This window comes from Labrus bergylta, chromosome 2 (genome assembly GCF_963930695.1).
Source record: "Labrus bergylta chromosome 2, fLabBer1.1, whole genome shotgun sequence".
NCBI lineage: Eukaryota > Metazoa > Chordata > Actinopteri > Labriformes > Labridae > Labrus > Labrus bergylta.
The window spans coordinates 31,928,081-31,948,260 of record NC_089196.1 but is presented as its reverse complement, the minus strand read 5'-3'; the positions used below and the strand labels follow the sequence as shown (position 1 = coordinate 31,948,260).

Here is a 20,180-nt window from a genome sequence, read left to right as displayed (position 1 = left end):
CTTTATAAATCACCATCCACCTGGAAATGTGCGCACGTAGATTAGTCCCATGTTCCGCCCTCTACACGCCCACATTCAACCATAAACGGTCAATGCAAAGCAGCTTGTGAATGAAAATGCATCCAAACGAGGGTTCAAAGGTTTCCAGCGTTGGATCACGAAAACGGAAGTTTAGACGAAGAAACGAAACTTTCTGACCCAGAAACAAAGGAACTTGTGAATGAAGTGAAGGATAAAATGGACATATCGGTAGTTTGCTGCAGCAGGAGGATCACGAACTGAAGAAAATTCAGAGAATGACACCACGTCGCTGCTGCATTCACGCTGTCCTATGTGCCAAAACATCCACCTTTCATCATTACGCACGAGTATATCTGCAATGTTTACATGTTTACAGGACCCACACTGATTTCTTCATATAGTGGCAGAGAGGACACGTCAGTCAGCATTCTCCCTCACTCTATCATATTATTAATCAAAGGTTTGATCAACCAACAAAAACTTTGAATTGTTGGCCACATATTTTCGTGGGCATCTCCGTCTGCACTGTGACTAATTATGATCAAATATATGGCTTAATGATCGTGTCAGAGATGCCCCGACTTAATGTCCACACTTGAATTATTTACAGAATAAATACATGCAGCTGATGAAGATGTGCTGAGTATGGAGGAGGTGAAATGTGTGAAGCCATCGCCATGTCTCTGTGCACTCTTTATTAAAACTAAAAATCACAATTGATGATAAATGCAAGATATTGAAATATATGAATGAAAACTGGAGGCTCTATGGTCTTTGTGTTAGTCTAATGTTTAACTCTACATCAGTGATTATATTAGTGTATAAGTCCGGTCCTCTGAGGTCCGTCCGGGATAATGAAGGCGAGATGGCGCTGATGCAATATGTATGTGGCAGACTTTTATTTTATATTTATATATTGTCATATTGAAAGTTACTTATTGGAAACGGCTCACTACATGTGCGATTATAGCCTAAATAAAACCATCGGTTTGAATGATTGTGATGACGTGGATCTGTCAGTAAAGTTTGATATTTAGTGAAATAGGTTTGCTTTGTTGTTAAGGGAGCGAGCATTCTGCAGCATAAATGAGGCGGTGGTGTATTCTGAAGCAGAGGGGGAGAGAGGAGTGGTTCTGTCAACACACACAACAACAGGTATCAGGTTTCTGCTGTGCACGTGTGATTTGTTGTGATGATGGCGCCGGTCAGACACTACAGTGGGGATAGCATGGTCACCAATAAGGCAGGCGAGGGTCCAGTGATCACAGACTGGTGAGGATATCCTGATAGCTGTGCGAGAAGCTATCAGCTGATCGGCGGCTAGCGCTAACAGCTGATCGTCATAGATGGTGAGTAGCTGTCAGTTTACACAAACTGAAAGCAGCAGCAAAGTCGATCTGTTTGCAGACTGTTAGTAGAGGATAAGTAGGAGGGAGAAGCATAGATAGCACAAAAGAAACACCATTTTTGTCACGGATCGTGAAGCGGCGACATACACGCCAGCGTCCTCGCTCAACCGGAACTTTTATAACATCCCAATCATCCTTTTATGGGCAATCAACACACTGAGCAATTACAACATGTGTGCTATATGAAGACCATTTCCTAGAAGTTTCCTGGACAGACAACTGGTCTCTTAACAGGAAAGAGTGTGTGTGTGTGTGTGTGTGTGTGTGTGTGTGTGTGTGTGTGTGTGTGTGTGTGTGTGTGTGTGTGTGTGTGTGTGTGTGTGTGTGTGTGTGTGTGTGTGTGTGTGTCTTGTGTATCAGAACATGATCTTATGACTTGGCTAAATTCAGAGGTTAGATAACTATTGGTTTGTGCCTGCTGCTGTCCAGATTGTGTTTCTGTTATGATTAAACCTTTCAAACTACAACAGGATGAGGGCTGGAAGTAACACAAAGTGATGATAAAAGTGAGGGTGATGGAAACTCAGTTTAAATATGCAATAAAAAATGTAAACTGAAATAAAAGTGATAATCCAGTGAATAGAAAATCACCATTCATCACATCCAACAGAAATGTATATTTTACAACATGCAGTTTTTGTGACATTTCACATTTTGATGTTGGCTGCTGGCCGGCTGCTCGTAGTCGAGCTCGTGGAGCTCATCAACTTTAAAAACAGCAGAAATCATTTTTGATTTGACGTTCATTTTCATAAACATGTAAATATGCAGAGTCTCCAACATCAAGTTCTCTCCTCAAAAACATCCAGACGTGAATTCAGTGATGAAATAGAAACAGAATATCTTTAGAGACATAAGCTAGCTCTCCTCCTCGTCTTCTGGCTGTGCAGACAGTAAGGCACACAGCAAAGTCCACGATCACCATAGTACAGGCCAGCAGGAACATCCAACAACAATACACAAGTCAGCTGCAGGCCGCCAGGTGGCCAGGTGAGGTCGGGACGGCGTAGCCTACACCTTAGACAAGCAGAGAAAAACTCACAAGGACTGAGTTATCATCTGTTTCTTCAGATTTTGATCTGTTCATCCAGTCCAGTTAAATTTCAATTAAAACAAAAACATGTATGTTGTAGAGCCTAGATTGATGGAAAAGAAATGGTCTCCATGACTTCAGAAACACAGTTTAAAAGTAGTTAGACAGGACAAAGGGACGTGGCACACTCCTGCTGCCATCACATTGTGTGTGACAGTGAAAGTGGAAATGAGGCTCCTGTTTGTGCTGAATGTGACCTCTGAGGACAGAACAGTTGGAGACAGCAGATGGTTCATAGATTCTTTGTGCTGCACTTTGATTAGTCAGACTTTATTCACTGCATGTGTTTGTTGATTTGGATCTCCATTCTTCCTGGCTGCCATGGTAACTCCATTTGAACTTGATTAGAAGTGGATTATTACATTTCAGTGCTGTCAAACATCATTCAGTGCTGAATATGAACTGTAAGTTTGATTGACTCTCAGTAAGTAGGGGTGTAACGGTACACAAACATTTCAGTTCGGTACAGTTCTCAGTTTTGAAGCTTCGGTTTGGCACATTTTCACTACAGTAAAGTTTTTTTCTTTATTAGGAATATTTGTAATTTCCCTTTTACACATCGGACTAAGTGCAGCATCGACAGTTCAGACTTGTACACCTGCTCAGGTTACTTTGTAATAACATTTTAAATTAAACATTTAAAAAAAACATAAAATAAATTTATGCCATTGACTACTGGTTGTGTTTCATATCTCATATCAGCATTATTTACACACACATAGAGGGAAGGTGCATATTTGGCAAAGGAAGAACGTTACATTTATAGCGCCTCAGAAATGTTTTTTCCATTGCAATTCCACAATTCATACTCAGTCAATAAAAATAAAAGTAGGCATATACTGCGGTGTATTCATGGTCTTACCTTTACTTGTAAACAAAGTCCATTCGCCTATCCTTCTGGACTAAAATATCCGTTTATATAAAAAATCTGCATAGAAGAGGAGCAACCATCAAACCAAGCATAAACTCTTGGTCTTATGAGCCTCACACAACCTGACGCACGCCCCCTTCAGGTGAGGCAGCTGCCTCACCTCATGCTTTTTCAGTGCGGTTTTATGTCAAATTAGACTAAATATGTTAAAAACATGTGAAATACATTACTTATTCTATGGAAAGTGAGGACGTATAATAGAAGTGTCTACAAACATTACATTGGTGACAAACAGTAAGAAAGCAAAAGGCATACGCTCGACCCAGTTTGTGAGGGATTGCGCAATCTGGGATGAGGCACAACTCGTCGCTGCCTCACCTCGCATCGGAGCCGGCCGGAAATATGCAAATTCAGAGATTTTGATCATGAAAATTATTGAACATTTTTGGAATCGTACAGAAATAACATTTATAACACAGATCAGTAGAAAAATATTAATATTTATTTTATTTAATGATTATTTGTTTTTTACTTTTGATGATGACGAGCCTCACCTGCCTCCCCTGACAGCACGTCTCTGCTGCAGGTTATTCTCCCACACAGACGCGTCTCCCCCTCCCCTTTTGCTCTTAGTTTGAGCGGGATCATCGCTGAAAATGAAAACAAAACTTAAGAGTAAGTCTGTAAAAAGAACTCCATCCCGGTTATATGCAACTGTCCAGACCAACAGGACTCGAGGAACTACTAATCTGCACAGTTTGCACGGTTTATGTTTGAACTTTTTTTACAAGTTATTAACTAAAAGCTGTGTCCCATACCAGCAGCCACAGCCTTCCTCCACCCTGAGGTGTGCTTCTGTTTTGCGGTCCGTGTGGGAACACAGATTAAATCACTTTTGTTCCGCGCGTACTCGGATCAGTCCTGTACTGAAACGGTCCGGTCCGAGTACGTGTACCTTTACACCCCTATCAGTAAGTGTCAGTAAAGTTGTTGATAAATGAACAGATGATAACCTGCAGCTGTTTTGTGTCTCGTTCTCTCCATCAGACGCCTGTGAGCTGGAACTGGACACAAACACAGTGAACAGAAACCTGAAACTGTCTGACAACAACAGGAAGGTGACACGTGTGAAGGAGCTTCAGTCATATCCTGATCATCCAGACAGATTTGATAACTGGTGGTCTCAGCTGCTGTGTAGGACTGGTCTGACTGGTCGCTGTTACTGGGAGGTCGAGTGGAGAGGAGATGTTGATGTATCAGTGAGTTACAGAGGAATCAGAAGGAGAGGAGGCAGTGATGAATGTGTGTTTGGAGATAATGATCAGTCCTGGAGTCTGATCTGCTCTGATGAAGGTTACTCTGTCTGGCACAATAACAGAAGAACAAAGATCTCCTCCTCTTCCTCCTCCTCCTCCTCCTCCTCCTCCTCCTCCTCCTCCTCTGTCTCTCACAGAGTAGCAGTGTATGTGGACTGTCCTTTTGGCTCTCTGTCCTTCTACAAAGTCTCCTCTGACACACTGATCCACCTCCACACCTTCAACACCACATTCACTGAACCTCTCTATCCTGGGTTTGGGTTCTGGTCTCCTGGTTCTTCAGTGTCTCTGTGTCGTCTGTCGGTCTGAGAAACACTGCTGACTGAAGATCAGCTGACTCTGTTCACTCTGTCCAGCTGGTCTGTTTCATGGTTGGGGGGTGTGATAATGGGGGGTGGGGGTGGTAATGGGGGTTAAATGTTCTACATCACAGAAAAACAATGGACCCCCTTCTTTAATGTCTGTATTGTTCTGATCTCACCAATAAAAAACAAGTGACAATTAAACAATTAAAGTCCTCCTCCTGCTGTCTTGATATTGGCAGCAGGAGGAGGAGTCATGGCTCCAGATCTGTTACAAATGGTAAACTTGTCTCTCAGGTGTCTTCCCACAGGCCCTGAAAACAGCAGTCATCAAGCCACTACTAGAAAAGAACAATCTAGACAATAATGAATAATTACAGGCCTATATCAAATCTTCCTCTGTTAGGTCAAATGATAGACAAAGCTGTGTTTCAGAAGTTAAATAACTTCTTGATATTGAACAACTGTTTGGATGTCTTCCAGTCAGGTTTTGGACCAAACCGCAGCACTGAGACAGCTCTGGTTAAAGTGTTTCATGACATCTGTTTAAACACAGACAGAACCTCAGTCTAAGTTCTTCTTGGGTAACACTTTATATGAAGGTCCTTGAAATAAGCTGTTATTACCGTCAAATCTGCTGTATAAGACACACTTTAAACCCTCAGGCATCAGTTTAATTTACTGCCCTCTTCAGTCATTAAGGACAAAAATCTGCTATAAAAATAGAACAGATTACTTTTTTTTCTGCATAAATCTCTTAAACAACTTCCGCCCTGCTCAAAACTACCAAACATTCAATCATTTTGAGGATTTTAAGCCTTTAGATGCCAATTTCATTACTTGATCACTGTTGTTATTTATGTGAAAAAAAAAGTTATTTTCCATATAACAAATATTTGGTAGCCGTGGGATTTTTTTAGAATCAGTCTTGGATATGTCAAAGATTATACAAAATATTGACTTTGATGCATTGTTAGTTTTTGTGTAGCATCAGATTTAAAATGTACTACCCTCTTGAGTCAATAAGGACAAAAATGTTCACTTCCAAAAACTGCTATAAAAATAGTACAGATTAATTTTTTTTCTGTTTTTTGGGTTAAATCTTTTGATCAACTTCAGTCCTGATCAAAATGATCAAATATTGAATAATTATCAGGATATAAACCCTTTAATTGACAGTTTGATTACATGATGATAATATTTTTAATGAAAAAACACATAAAAAAAGTTATTTTCCATATAACAAATGTTTGGTGTCTGGGGGATTTTTTTAAATCAGTCTTTGTTTTGTTAAAATCTAATATATTAAAATTAATAAATTTAAAATTTAAATATTTATATGCTTTTATTTACTTTGTGTTTAAAGGTTAATCAGCTTTATTATTACTTTTCAGGTTATCTCTGTTGTCAGCCTTTATTTAAAGTTTGTATTGAACACTGGAGAGCAGCACTGAGCAGGTCAGGAAATCAGGTACCCTTTGTGAGCCAGGTGTGTAAACCTGCTGAGTGGCTCTAACTGACAGACAGGAGTGTCAGCGGTGTGTGTGAGAGCAGGAGTGAGGTGAGAGGCTGAGACACTTTCAGGCTGAATTCAATGAAAGGAAGACAGCAGAGATACCTTTGGTAAGTGTGCTGTGTTCTTTGGTAATTATCTGTTCAGAATGTTTGAATGGTGACATGTATTTAATGTAGGCTGTTTATTTCATAGTGATGCACTCTGCATTCTGGTTTTATAGTGTAGTGTTCACATGAAACAATTCAATTAGAAGGGTAAATAATAATTAATATTGAACACATTTAACTGGTTTGTTTAAATTGTAAACAAAAGATAAAGAACTGAATAGATACTAAAATTCAGATTCATTTAATGGTTATATTAACTTAAATTCTGATTTGTGTTGTTTGGTGTTAAAATGGGAAAAAGGAAGGTAAGGATGCTAAAAGATGCATGGTTAACATTGTATAAGTGGAAAACTGCTTCCCCAGATTACTTTACAATTATAATAGGAATGTATATGTGAAGAATTTTGTTCATAGATATTTTCCTTGCTTTTCAGAACCACACACAATAAACAGTTGTAACCTCGCTGCATTAAAGTCTCCTCTTTGAACTCTTTTACTATCGTGGCCTAACCCAAACCAATGTGTTCAGTCTTTTAGAATAAGGGTCTGCTTGGAGGTGAAATATTGATAAATGAAAGCAGTTACTTTTATTGAAATAAGAAAAGTTTTAAGATTGATGACGAGTCAGGTTACCGTGGGAATTGGATAGCGCCAAGACCAATCGAAGAATCATTTTCCTCTTAGCTGAAAATGTATAAAAAGCAGTGAAGCAGCAAAAAGGAAGCCAAAGAGAGAAATGATAACAGAACAAATAAACACACCATTGAAGTGTTTTTTTTCATATACCATTTAGTTACACACACTGAAGGCTATAATACATCTCTATCGTTTCTTCTAACAAGATGTTGAGTAAATCCAGAATGCCAGATGACATCTACAGGTGTTATCATTCAGTTTGTGATTTTCTTTATTTTGTATTCTGACTGCAGGATTCTTATTAAGGGTTACAGGTTTTCAGTGAAATCGACATCGACCTGACCTGACTGTGGTCGCTCTGCATCAGGATCTGCTGAACTCCTTTTCTTTACCAAAGACACTTTAGACACTCGACACAAAATAACACAAGTAGATGAAAGTCTTTCTCACTCTACATCAGTTTATTTATTACAAGGTTACACATGAGCTGTCTGAAGAACTTGTGCTACCCAACACAGAGGCCTCCAAGGAAACAGAGTGACAGAAAGAAGAGAAGATATCAGGAGAGAAGAAGGATCCTTACACTGTAACTGTTTCATATAAACCCTTTCAATTCAAACGTCATAGCTGCTCCCAACTTACTGGTTCATATGTCAGCAACAAAACATCAATGTCAAAAAAGTAGAGACAGATTTATGTCAACAGGATTGTCTTATATTCCTTTATAACTGCACTTATACATCTGTTAGTCAATACATACTTATGAATACAGATTAGTGATGTTGTTAACTTGGATTCCTCTGGATCAGTTTTACCATTGCACAGGATTAACATTTCTCTCCAGTGTGGACTAACATGAGTCTGGTCAGATTTCCTCTTTGGGAAAAACCTTTACTGCAAACAGAGCAGCTGAAGGCTTTTTCTCCTGTGTGATCTAACATGTGTGACTTCAGACCCCCCTTTTGTCTAAATTGTTTTCCACACTGAGAGCATCTAAGGGATTTCTGTCTGTGAATTGTCATGTGATATGTCAGACTGGCCTTATGGGTAAATCTTTTCTCACAGTGACAGCAGCGATATTGTTTCTCTCCAGTGTGAATCATCATGTGTTTGGTCAGATTTCCCTCAAAACTAAACCTTTTACCACACTGAGAGCAGCTGAAGGGTTTCTCTCCTGTATGAAATAAAATGTGTGGCTTTTTGTTGAAATGCTTTACTGCAAAAAGGTTAACTGAAGGGTTTCTCCCCTCTGTGATCTGCCATGTGACATGTCAGACTGGCCTTATGGGTAAATACTTTCTCACATTGAGAGCAGCTGAAGGGTTTTTCTCCAGTGTGAATCATCATGTGTCTGGTCAAGATTCCTTTTACGTTAAATATTTCACTGCACTCTGAGCACCTACGTGGTCTCTTACCAGTCTTAAGTTCCTTATTTTTCAAGTTTAAAGTGAAAGTCTGCAGTCGTATTTCTTCCAGGGACTTGAGATTCTCCACCTCTTTGGAATCATAATAATCCTCCTTTAAAAGAACAGAATTAAAACATAGGTCAGGGTAGGCTATAGGGCTGTGCAAGTAAATTCAGTTGCATTGTTATCCCAATGAAAGGATTTGCAACAATCACATCGCTGTACTCAGAATTTATTGCAAGACAATTGTATTTATGCAGATTTCAGCGGTTGCCCCTTATATTGCAGAGTTTAACCATCAAAGACAATATTCATAGACTTAATGAAAACATTCATACATCTTTATATTCAACAGAATTTATTTAAAAAATAAAAAGTACTTCTAAACAAACATGAATAAAATGGTAATAACTCTAATATTTCATATAAATAAATACAAATAACTAGTTTAACAGAACAAACAATATCAAACAGTGCAGGGAGTAGAAGTGGTCACAGATGGCCGAGGGATAGCAGGGGACTGACCCGTCTGTGACATAGGCAGAAAATGAGTCCAATCGACGGCCGCATCCATGTTGGATTTGCAGTCTCAACCTAACTTCGGATCAACCTAGCGACAGCAGTAAGGCGGGACCGGCGGGACTTAGCTCCGCCCATTCAGCTCGACGTTAGCAGTCCACTTGACAGCATAGCTAACAGCTAGGCTGCTATCATCCTCTATTCCTGCTCATCCTGAGAAAACTCTACAAACAGTAAGTTAACATTTAACTTTTCTACAACACAGTTAAAACTAATTATATTCAACACAAATATTTAATTAAAGTCTTAAAACTACACTTTGTTAAATATACAACTATGGTTATTAGTTATTTGTTAGAGCAGTTAGACTTTGTCAGTGTTAGCAGAGAAATACATTAACAAAGTTTTATCCATAAACTGTAAATAAATATGAGACATCCAGAAGAAATCAATATTACAAAGCATACAGTTCATGTTACTGTTCTGACAAAAAGAGGAATGTCTGAGTCTTATATTTACTGATGTCAACAGCGATGAGGTGAACATGACAATTGAAAAATAATTATTTAGTATTTATTATAAGATATTTGTTTTCTATTGAACCTGTGAAGTCATGAAGTCTGTGGACAGTGTCAGCTTCACACCAAAAACTTTAAGTATTAGAAAAAATAGTGTTTAAGACTGGTATCTATTATTATGAGTTGCAGCTACCTTGTTCAATATTATTCCTGCAGATGTGGCTCATAACAAAAAAACAGCCTGAGCTGTCACATGTAGTTAACTGTACATTTTGTCTTGTCTGAGGCATTAATTGAACACCTTTGTATTTCTCCTATAGACACAGTGTGCATTATTGGTGACTTGTCCGTCGAGGTGCCCAGAGAGCTGCAGAGACAGAGGAAGAAACCTGAGCCTCAACAACATCTGTATTTGTTGGTTCTTCTGGGGTGGACTTCGGTTGCTTCTCTTCAACTGCTCGCTGTGAGGGAGGTCTCCCCCGGATGGCCTGAGTGATGTCACCCACAGGCTGAGAGCTGAGACGGGTTTTAAGCCTTTTGACAAACCGTTACACCGCGCCCGCCTGTCAAGCTGGTCAGCTACACGCCTTATTGTGAATAACTCTTATCCTTCATCAAAACATTCACCCCCCCCCCCCCCTGTACAGTGTGTGTCCATCGAGACATGAGCTAATCCCACCTATTTGTTTGTTTTGTACCAAGCTGTAAACATGTTAATCTCTGCTGTAAAAACAGACTTTTTTTAATGTTGTTTTTCAGATTAAATAAATATTTCTATATAAATGCACTCTTTTATGTCTACTTATGAGTATACATTTCAGATTAATGCTCAACTCAATAGCTTAGGGAAGGAAGTCTACTTTTACACAACTTCTTACTCTTTTGATAAATACTAATGTAGTTCATTTCTGAAAGTGGGATGGAACAGAGTCATTGCAAAAATTTGCCCTTAAACACAGCCCCATTCTTAAATCAAGATACATGGAGAGTAAATAAGATCAATAACTTGTGAATAAAAACACAGTTAAAAATGATTTAGAAATGTAGTCTTCCCAGATCAATATCACATAATATCAACTTCTCCCATCTAAACTGGACAAAGGGTTTTAAAATGGGAAGAAAATAGTTTGATTGCGAGTTGTTTGGAGGAGATCTAGTTTTATTTGAACAGCATGAATACAGTCTTCCAAGGTGCAAACCCTCCTCCTCCTCCTGAAGCCTGTGGAGCTCCTTCATGTACTGCTGTCTTATCTGCTGGCCATCTTCTCTCACCAGAACTTCGACTGTTGAAAAGTCATTCTGAAGAAGCTCTAGCATGTGACATGGATCCAGGAGAACATGGACTTTTAGTGAGGGGTCTTCAGGATGGCAAAGAAAGAGAGAAAATATCAGTTATTCATTAAATCATTTTGTTTGTTCTCATCTATTTTTCTGTATTCATCTGTGTGTAAGAACACATTTATAAATTCAACAGTGTACTACCCAGACAACAAAGGTCCAGTATTCAGGTAATCAACATCTATTCAAAGTTAAGAAGATAAACATTATTGTAATCATCATCTCTCACTCACACAATGATATTCCACATTAAATGGTCTCAGATTTTGTGTGAGGAAAAATTAAGCAATTTATTGTGGATAGTACTTCATCTTAACATGAAACAAATATAATCTGAATTATTTAAATCATTAACAGGTCCCAACTCTCTGTGCTTTAGTACAGAACATACAGTAACTCATTTATTATTAACATGAGCTCAGTACATGGCTGTACTCTTCAAATTATTTCTTATACTTTATATCTATGTGCTTTAAATCTTATTTTCATTTCATATGTTATTTATATTTTATATTTCTACAGCTATATTCTGTGTATGAGTTCAGTGAAAATTAATATGGTTATTAATATAGTTCTTAATGGTTACAGATGCTCTTACAAAGTGAAGTTTTTTTTATTTGTTAACAGTTTGCTCAAACCTTAAGACACTACATCAACCATGTAACTTTAATGTCATCCTCTATAACCTACACAGCACATTAGGTTCAGTTCAGTTTATGTTACTGACGGATAATTACTACACAAAGTTTGTTTTTTAATGTCCACATTTACGTGGAATATAACATTCATCATAACATCAGATAACCATATTTACAGTCTGTGGTTAACCACCGAGGTGAACCTTTAGCTTCTAACATCACACAAACTCACTATTTTCAACAACAACATCTTAACAACAAACATTTCTAAACCATTGACCGTAAATAATGTAAATAATGAGCTACACAGTTAGCCGACTGGTTTACAAGCTAACGCTAAACAAGCTAGGTCCATAAATATAAACACATGAGTAAGCAGTAAATATAACACTACTATATCACTTACCGAAAAAAACTGAAGCATCAACTTCTTGGATGGTCTGTTAACCGCACAGCAAGCCATGTATGTTGTCAGATATGTGTTAAACAAACTCTCCAAACGAAGTAAGAAAGAGGAGAAATCAGACGGATCAAGCTGTTAGCCTCCTGACCTGCTGACCGTGCAGAGCTGTCAATCAAATCTGACACAACCAAATATGGGCATAGTCGTTTTCCTTAATAGAATAAAATCCGATGAGTTATAAAAAAATTCACCCCCCCCACAGTGTGAGGAGAAGGGGCCGTCAACTTCTCAGATATATCTCGTTTTTTGAACCAGGCTGTAAACATGTTGATTCCTGTGGTGAAAACGGGCTTTTTTGGCTGTGGGCTTATGGCACTTCCGGCGCTTCTGCAGCCAGCCTCAAGTGGAACCTCGAGGGATTTTAAGCCTTTAGATGCCAATTTCATTACTTGATCACTGTTGTTATTTATGAAAAAACAAGTTATTTTCCATATAACAAATATTTGGTGGCTGGGGGATTTTTTTAAAATCGGTCTTGGATATGTCAAAGATTATACAAAATATTGACTTTGATGCATTGTTAGTTTTTGTGTAGCATCAGATTTAAAATGTACTACCCTCTTGAGTCATTAAGGACAAAAATGTTCACTTCCAAAAACTGCTATAAAAATAGTACAGATTATTTTTTTTCTGTTTTTTGGGTTAAATCTTTTGATCAACTTCAGTCCTGATCAAAACGATCAAATATTGAATAATTATCAGGATTTAAACCCTTTAAATGCCAGTTTGATTACATGATGATAATATTCTTAATGAAAAAAACAAGTTATTTTCCATATAACAAATGTTTGGTGTCTGGGGGATTTTTTTAAATCAGTCTTTGTTTTGTTAAAATCTAAGGACAATCTGAAAATTTAAATATTAATATGCTTTTATTTACTTTGTGTTTAAAGGTTAATCAGCTTAATTATTACTTATCAGGTTATCTCTGTTGTCAGCCTTTATTTAAAGTTTGTATTGAACACTGGAGAGCAGCACTGAGCAGGTCAGGAAATCAGGTAACCTTTGTGAGCCAGGTGTGTAAACCTGCTGAGTGGCTCTAACTGACAGACAGGAGTGTCAGCGGTGTGTGTGAGAGCAGGAGTGAGGTGAGAGGCTGAGACACTTTCAGGCTGAATTCAATGAAAGGAAGACAGCAGAGATACCTTTGGTAAGTGTGCTGTGTTCTTTGGTAATTATCTGTTCAGAATGTTTGAATGGTGACATGTATTTAATGTAGGCTGTTTATTTCATAGTGATGCACTCTGCATTCTGGTTTTATAGTGTAGTGTTCACAGGAAACAATTAAATTAGAAGGGTAAATAATAATTAATATTGAACACATTTAACTGGTTTGTTTAAATTGTAAACAAAAGATAAAGAACTGAATAGATACTAAAATTCAGATTCATTTAATGGTGATATTAACTTAAATTCTGATTTGTGTTGTTTGGTGTTAAAATGAGAAAAAGGAAGGTAAGGATGCTAAAAGATGCATGGTTAACATTGTATAAGTGGAAAACTGCTTCCCCAGATTACTTTACAATTATAATAGGAATGTATATGTGAAGAATTTTGTTCATAGATATTTTCCTTGCTTTTCAGAACCACACACAATAAACAGTTGTAACCTCGCTGCATTAAAGTCTCCTCTTTGAACTCTTTTACTATCGTGGCCTAACCCAAACCAATGTGTTCAGTCTTTTAGAATAAGGGTCTGCTTGGAGGTGAAATATTGATAAATGAAAGCAGTTACTTTTATTGAAATAAGAAAAGTTTTAAGATTGATGACGAGTCAGGTTACCGTGGGAATTGGATAGCGCCAAGACCAATCGAAGAATCATTTTCCTCTTAGCTGAAAATGTATAAAAAGCAGTGAAGCAGCAAAAAGGAAGCCAAAGAGAGAAATGATAACAGAACAAATAAACACACCATTGAAGTGTTTTTTACCATATACCATTTAGTTACACACACTGAAGGCTATAATGCATCTCTATCGTTTCTTCTAACAATATGTTGAGTAAATCCAGAATGCCAGATGACATCTACAGGTGTTATCATTCAGTTTGTGATTTTCTTTATTTTGTATTCTGACTGCAGGATTCTTATTAAGGGTTACAGGTTTTCAGTGAAATCGACATCGACCTGACCTGACTGTGGTCGCTCTGCATCAGGATCTGCTGAACTCCTTTTCTTTACCAAAGACACTTTAGACACTCGACACAAAATAACACAAGTAGATGAAAGTCTTTCTCACTCTACATCAGTTTATTTATTACAAGGTTACACATGAGCTGTCTGAAGAACTTGTGCTACCCAACACAGAGGCCTCCAAGGAAACAGAGTGACAGAAAGAAGAGAAGATATCAGGAGAGAAGAAGGATCCTTACACTGTAACTGTTTCATATAAACCCTTTCAATTCAAACGTCATAGCTGCTCCCAACTTACTGGTTCATATGTCAGCAACAAAACATCAATGTCAAAAAAGTAGAGACAGATTTCTGTCAGTAGAATTGTCTTATATCCCTTTATAACTGCACTTATACATCTGTTGGTCAATACATACTTATGAATACAGATTAGTGATGTTGTTAACTTGGATTCCTCTGGATCAGTTTTACCATTGCACAGGATTAACATTTCTCTCCAGTGTGAACTAACATGAGTCTGGTCAGATTTCCTCTTTGGGAAAAACCTTTACTGCAAACAGAGCAGCTGAAGGCTTTCTCTCCTGTGTGAACTAACATGTGTGACTTCAGACCCCCTGTAGTGGCTTGATCTTGCATATCAAAAGTTTGAGCCACTGAGGGGCTGATAGCCTACCGCACTTAATTGACGCGCTGTTTCCGTGTTTCGTGGCAATAACTCAATCAACTCCGTGCTGTCACACTCAAAACGGGTTTATCTGAATCGTTCATTTACAATACATATTCTGGTTGTCTACATACACTTATTCCACTATAACTTGAATGTAAAACAAAGCCAGGATAAATGTTCCATTCACAATACATTTCAACAGCGGTCAACAACTGTGTGCCTCTCATGGTGGGCTGCTCACCTGTCCGTGATTAACTCTTCTACTACTTGTGACCTTCCCAACACCAAAGTGAATGTGCCCCCTACTGTCACCACAAGGAACTACCACAGAGCACACATACATACTGAACACACAAATGGCTCTAACACCCCCCTTTTGTCTAAATTGTTTTACCACACTGAGAGCATCTAAGGGATTTCTCTCTGTGAATTGCCATGTGATATGTCAGACTAGCCTTATGGGTAAATCTTTTCTCACAGTGACAGCAGCGATATTGTTTCTCTCCAGTGTGAATCATCATGTGTTTGGTCAGATTTCCCTCAAAACTAAACCTTTTACCACACTCAGAGCAGCTGAAGGGTTTCTCTCCTGTATGAAATGAAATGTGTTGGCTTTTCGTTGAAATGCTTTACTGCAAAAAGGTTAACTGAAGGGTTTCTCCCCTCTATGAATTGCCATGTGACATGTCAGACTGACCTTATGGGTAAATACTTTCTCACATTGAGAGCAGCTGAAGGGTTTTTCTCCAGTGTGAATCATCATGTGTCTGGTCAAGATTCCTTTTACGTTAAATCTTTTACCGCACCTACCTGAGCACCTACGTGGTCTCTTACCAGTCTTAAGTTCCTTATTTTTCAAGTTTAAAGTGAAAGTCTGCAGTCGTATTTCTTCCAGGGACTTGAGATTCTCCACCTCTTTGGAATCATAATAATCCTCCTTTAAAAGAACAGAATTAAAACATAGGTCAGGGTAGGCTATAGGGCTGTGCAAGTAAATTCAGTTGCATTGTTATCCCAATGAAAGGATTTCCAACAATCACATCGCTGCAGTCAGAATTTATTGCAAGAAATTTGTATTTATGCAGATTTCAGCAGTTGCCCCTTATATTGCAGAGTTTAACCATCAAAGACAATATTCATAGACTTAATGAAAACATTCATACATCTTTATATTCAACAGAATTTATTTACTTTTTTATATTTTTATACTTCTAAACAAACATGAATAAAATGGTAATAACTCTAATATTTCATATAAATAAATACAAATAACTAGTTTAACAGAACAAACAATATCAAACAGTGCAGGGAGTAGAAGTGGTCACAGATGGCCGAGGGATAGCAGGGGACAGGATTAACTTTATTGTCTCACAAAGTGAGAAATTTGTCTTCAGCTCTTCACCCGTGCTGCAGCCATAAAAAAAACATCAACATCATCCTTCACATCGAACATAAAACAATAACATTATTAAGTATATAAATACTTTGGGTTCTTAGCACGAGGCAGCCCGGGTCGCTACAGAGCAGCGCCACCGTTGGAAACCGGTTAATTGTTTTATGATTGCATCTGGAGAGAGAAGATGAGCATTTGTGAAACAATGGGCGTTTTATAATATAGAGTGAACACAAAATATTAATACAAATATTTTACAAAATAGAAGAAACAAAGAAATGCATCCAAATAAAGTTAAGTACCTGTTCTCGGGCAAAGCCTCCTGTGAAGCATCTGACAACGACAGAAGAAATCGGCTCTTTGACTATTGTTGAGAAACAAAAAAACAAAAGAAAAACAAAGACTGCTTAGTAAAAACAAGATCTGCACAACAAGAAGCTCATAGAAAGTGTAGAAAACAGCAAAATACAAAAGCAAATATTGATCATTTTATTGCAGATTTTGTGAGAACATTTTGGCAACCAAGGTGTCCAGAGGTTAAATAGAAAAGACTAATGCAATCAAATCAACTTTGTTACTAGTTTGTCACATATCCAAGACTCTAATCATCATTCAACTAATAACCTTGCATTTAAAGGGTTACAATTCAGAAAATAATTGAATGTTTTGAGCAAGTCGAAAGTTGTTTAACTTTAACTGCACTGTAAAAAAAAAAGATACACCATAACTACTCTATAAGATTGAGGCAACAGATTGCACGCAATATTATTAATTTAATCTAACTATGTTAAAAGTTAAGTTAATGTTACTCAAATCAGACCCTTAAGAATTACTTGTTTAAATTGAGTAGATTCAAATAAAGCACAAAAATAAATTAACCAAATTTAAACAAAAACATTAAGTAGATATCAATAAGAGAAATGTCTAAATTAGTAAAAGGTACTGATATAAATATTTAAATTCAATATATAAATGATATATAATTGAGTAATACTAATCTTTATATTCAGTGCATTTTTTAATTTTCCTTGATAAATTAATTAAAATGTCAATATAATAATTTCTTGGCAATTACATACATGTTCGCGTTATGACCTACATTTTAGTGTGAGATTAGAATTAGTCGATCAGAAAATACAGAATAAATATTACTTAAGTAAGATACAATGACATTTAATGCTTGACGAAAGTAACACTTTTTATCAGACTTTATTAAAGGTACAGCATTTCAAGCAGCCTTTAACATACAGAAGATGATGCCAACAAAAGATGTGCATCCAACAAAAACACACTCTACAGTTTCATATCTCCTCAGGTGATTACCAAGGTGAAGAAAATATTCTTTTTTAGAGGGATGTTGAGTTGAGCAAATTAAACATGTAAAACAGAAGATGACTCCTGGCCCTCTAGTTTCATCTTCTGGATGATATCTTGAAAGATGTGTGCGTAGGGCATTCAAAGTTTTAAAGGAGCATGGACAATCATGAACAAGACAAGGTACCGGATTTCCAATTTCAAATGTCCTGTGCTGTAGTCTGTAATGGGTCAGAAGATCACCCCTTGTCGTCGCTATGAAGCCACAGATTTTACACCGCCATCTCATCTGGAGACACCTAGAAGATAATACAGAAATATTTAAATTAGAGATGTGCCTTTGCTCTTATTTGAATATAAAAACATCACCCTCTCAATTACATGTGTACTATAGCTTGTATTGAAGGGCTAGTAAAAGTTATAATTAGATTTTCAGAGTTCTTCTGGAAGTGTTCTCTTTGTCTCTTTAGTTCTATTCTAAACATGAATTCTGGATGAAATGTAGAAATTCTTGTCCTAATGCTCATAATATACCCAATGAGTTTGATGAAAAACGTTGCATCTCATTTTAAATTAGAATTAGGATAAGACTTCTTTAGTCTTAACCATCAATGTTGCATTTTACTCAAATGTATTTATATTTTTCTGCTGCGTTACGCTGTAATAAATGATTCCTTAGTCATGTATATTTTACTTAATATATCTGATAAAATGTATTAAATAAAAATGCTTTCTTGATTTTGTGGCAATTGTTTAAGTAACTTTCATACAAAAATGTTTGAGATAGTATCTGCTTATTTTGGTTACATTAAATATAAGGAAGACGGATTTGTAAAGAAAAAAAAAAGTTACATTTTTACATTGAATAAAATCAATAGATATTTTTTTATCACAAGTAGCAAAGGCAGAGAGAGAAAAAACCCAGTTCAGCCTATGAAAAGTGTTTGCACTTTAAAACTAAACTTCCACGAGTGAATATATATTCTTAATGTAGTGGGTTAACCTCCTAGGATTACTTTATCCTGCATGTTTCATGTATGACAAAAGTATAGTTTTTAACAACATTCACAAATTCACTTTGAATTACCTTATCAACGTATCTAAAAAATAAGTAAGTAGCTCTAATTATTAAGTAGTTAATGCATAGTTAAAAAAAAAAAAAGTAAGACATTTTCTTTGCATAATCAATAATAGAATGAACACAGAGGGAAACTGTAAAAATGTAGTGTAGCCTGCTAGTGACAGCTCGGTGTCAGCAAGCAGCGAGTGAGGAAATACTGTAAATTAGAGAGGATTAAATAAAGAGGAGCAATTTATGCTTTTCAGCACGTGAAAAAAAAGTAATGCGTGAGAGCTTGCACGAGTATCACAGACACAGTCACAGTCAATGCGTGATTTAGCAGCTCTGGGCTAACAGCTCTCGGTTGTGATAAATTTTGTGTTTTTTAATGGAGCGTGGTCGTCAGTTCACGAAACTCAAATCTGTCATGATCGGCTGTGCTGAAAAATTACGGTTCAAGACACTGTCGTTGCATTGCCAATTTCTCTCCTCGCATTTTTCAACACGTTATCGTACCTTTACCTGCTGAATGAGAAAACTATGACCATGTTGTTTACATCCCTCCCCGCGCGAGCGATTCCTCTTTCCTCTTCAGTAACTTTCAAAATAAAGCTTGTGGTTTTCTCAGTGTAACTACTCGTGATATCTTTCTGATATCGTTGCGTAATACCATCACACTATAGCTTAACATAACATGCATAATTTACCTTTCCGCCGCTACTGTGTCTCTGTCTCTCTGTATTACTTTGCTTGCTAATTTTGTTTTGTAACGTAGCATACACCCACAAGTCATAAACATTACAGTATAAAATAACTCTCCTTACCTTTGTCAACCAAATTAAATTGATGAGTTAAATGGAGGGAAAGGGGCACCAGTCATCCGCACTTTCTTTATGTCTTGTGACCAGATGAGAGCCTGCTGAATTCAAAAGAAGAAAAAAGGCGCAAAATAACAGGAAGTGCTTGTCAATTAAAAACTGACTAATTCTACTGAGTTGGATTCACTCTTGATTTAGAATTACATAAACATAAAGATTATATTTAATGTAACCAAAATAAGCAGATACTATCTCAAACATTTTTGTATGAAAGTTACTTAAACAATTGCCACAAAATCAAGGACGCATTTATATTTAATACATTTTATCAGATATATTAAGTAAAATGTACATGACTACAGAATCATTTATTACAGCGTAACGCAGCAGAAAAATATAAATACATTTGAGGAGGGCACAAGGGTTATGTCTTTGAGAAGGTGTGTCTTTCATGAAAAACCCATTTTACGATATAGAAGTGTACGACGGAGGATGAGGGCCACGTTAATTATTATTATTTTTTTTTAATTTCGAGATTAAACTCGTAAATTTACGTTAATAAAATCGTAAATTTACGAGATTAAAGTTGTAAATTTACGAGAATAAAACAATAAACGTTTTTTTTAACGTGTTTAAGATTCAAAC

General features: G+C 36.9%; 2 protein-coding genes and 1 long non-coding RNA gene across 3 annotated transcripts in view; 1 reads left to right on the top strand and 2 right to left on the bottom strand.

Annotated features, from left to right (window-relative positions):
- Positions 1 to 20,180, top strand: part of LOC136181105 (protein NLRC3-like) — a 98,250-nt gene that overhangs the window by 30,490 nt on the left and 47,580 nt on the right. The gene's annotated exons all lie outside the window — the stretch shown is intronic.
- LOC136181245 (uncharacterized) lies at positions 10,436 to 12,474 on the bottom strand. Its single transcript, XR_010667604.1, has 2 exons — positions 12,097 to 12,474; positions 10,436 to 11,072 (listed from the first exon to the last, which is right to left on the bottom strand). It is a non-coding gene; the product is annotated as an uncharacterized lncRNA (long non-coding RNA).
- On the bottom strand, positions 14,717 to 15,713 carry LOC136181059 (gastrula zinc finger protein XlCGF57.1-like). The gene is given in 3 exon segments (XM_065961208.1): positions 14,717 to 14,912; positions 15,345 to 15,566; positions 15,569 to 15,713. Coding segments are annotated over 3 exon segments (513 nt in total). The 3' UTR covers positions 14,717 to 14,766.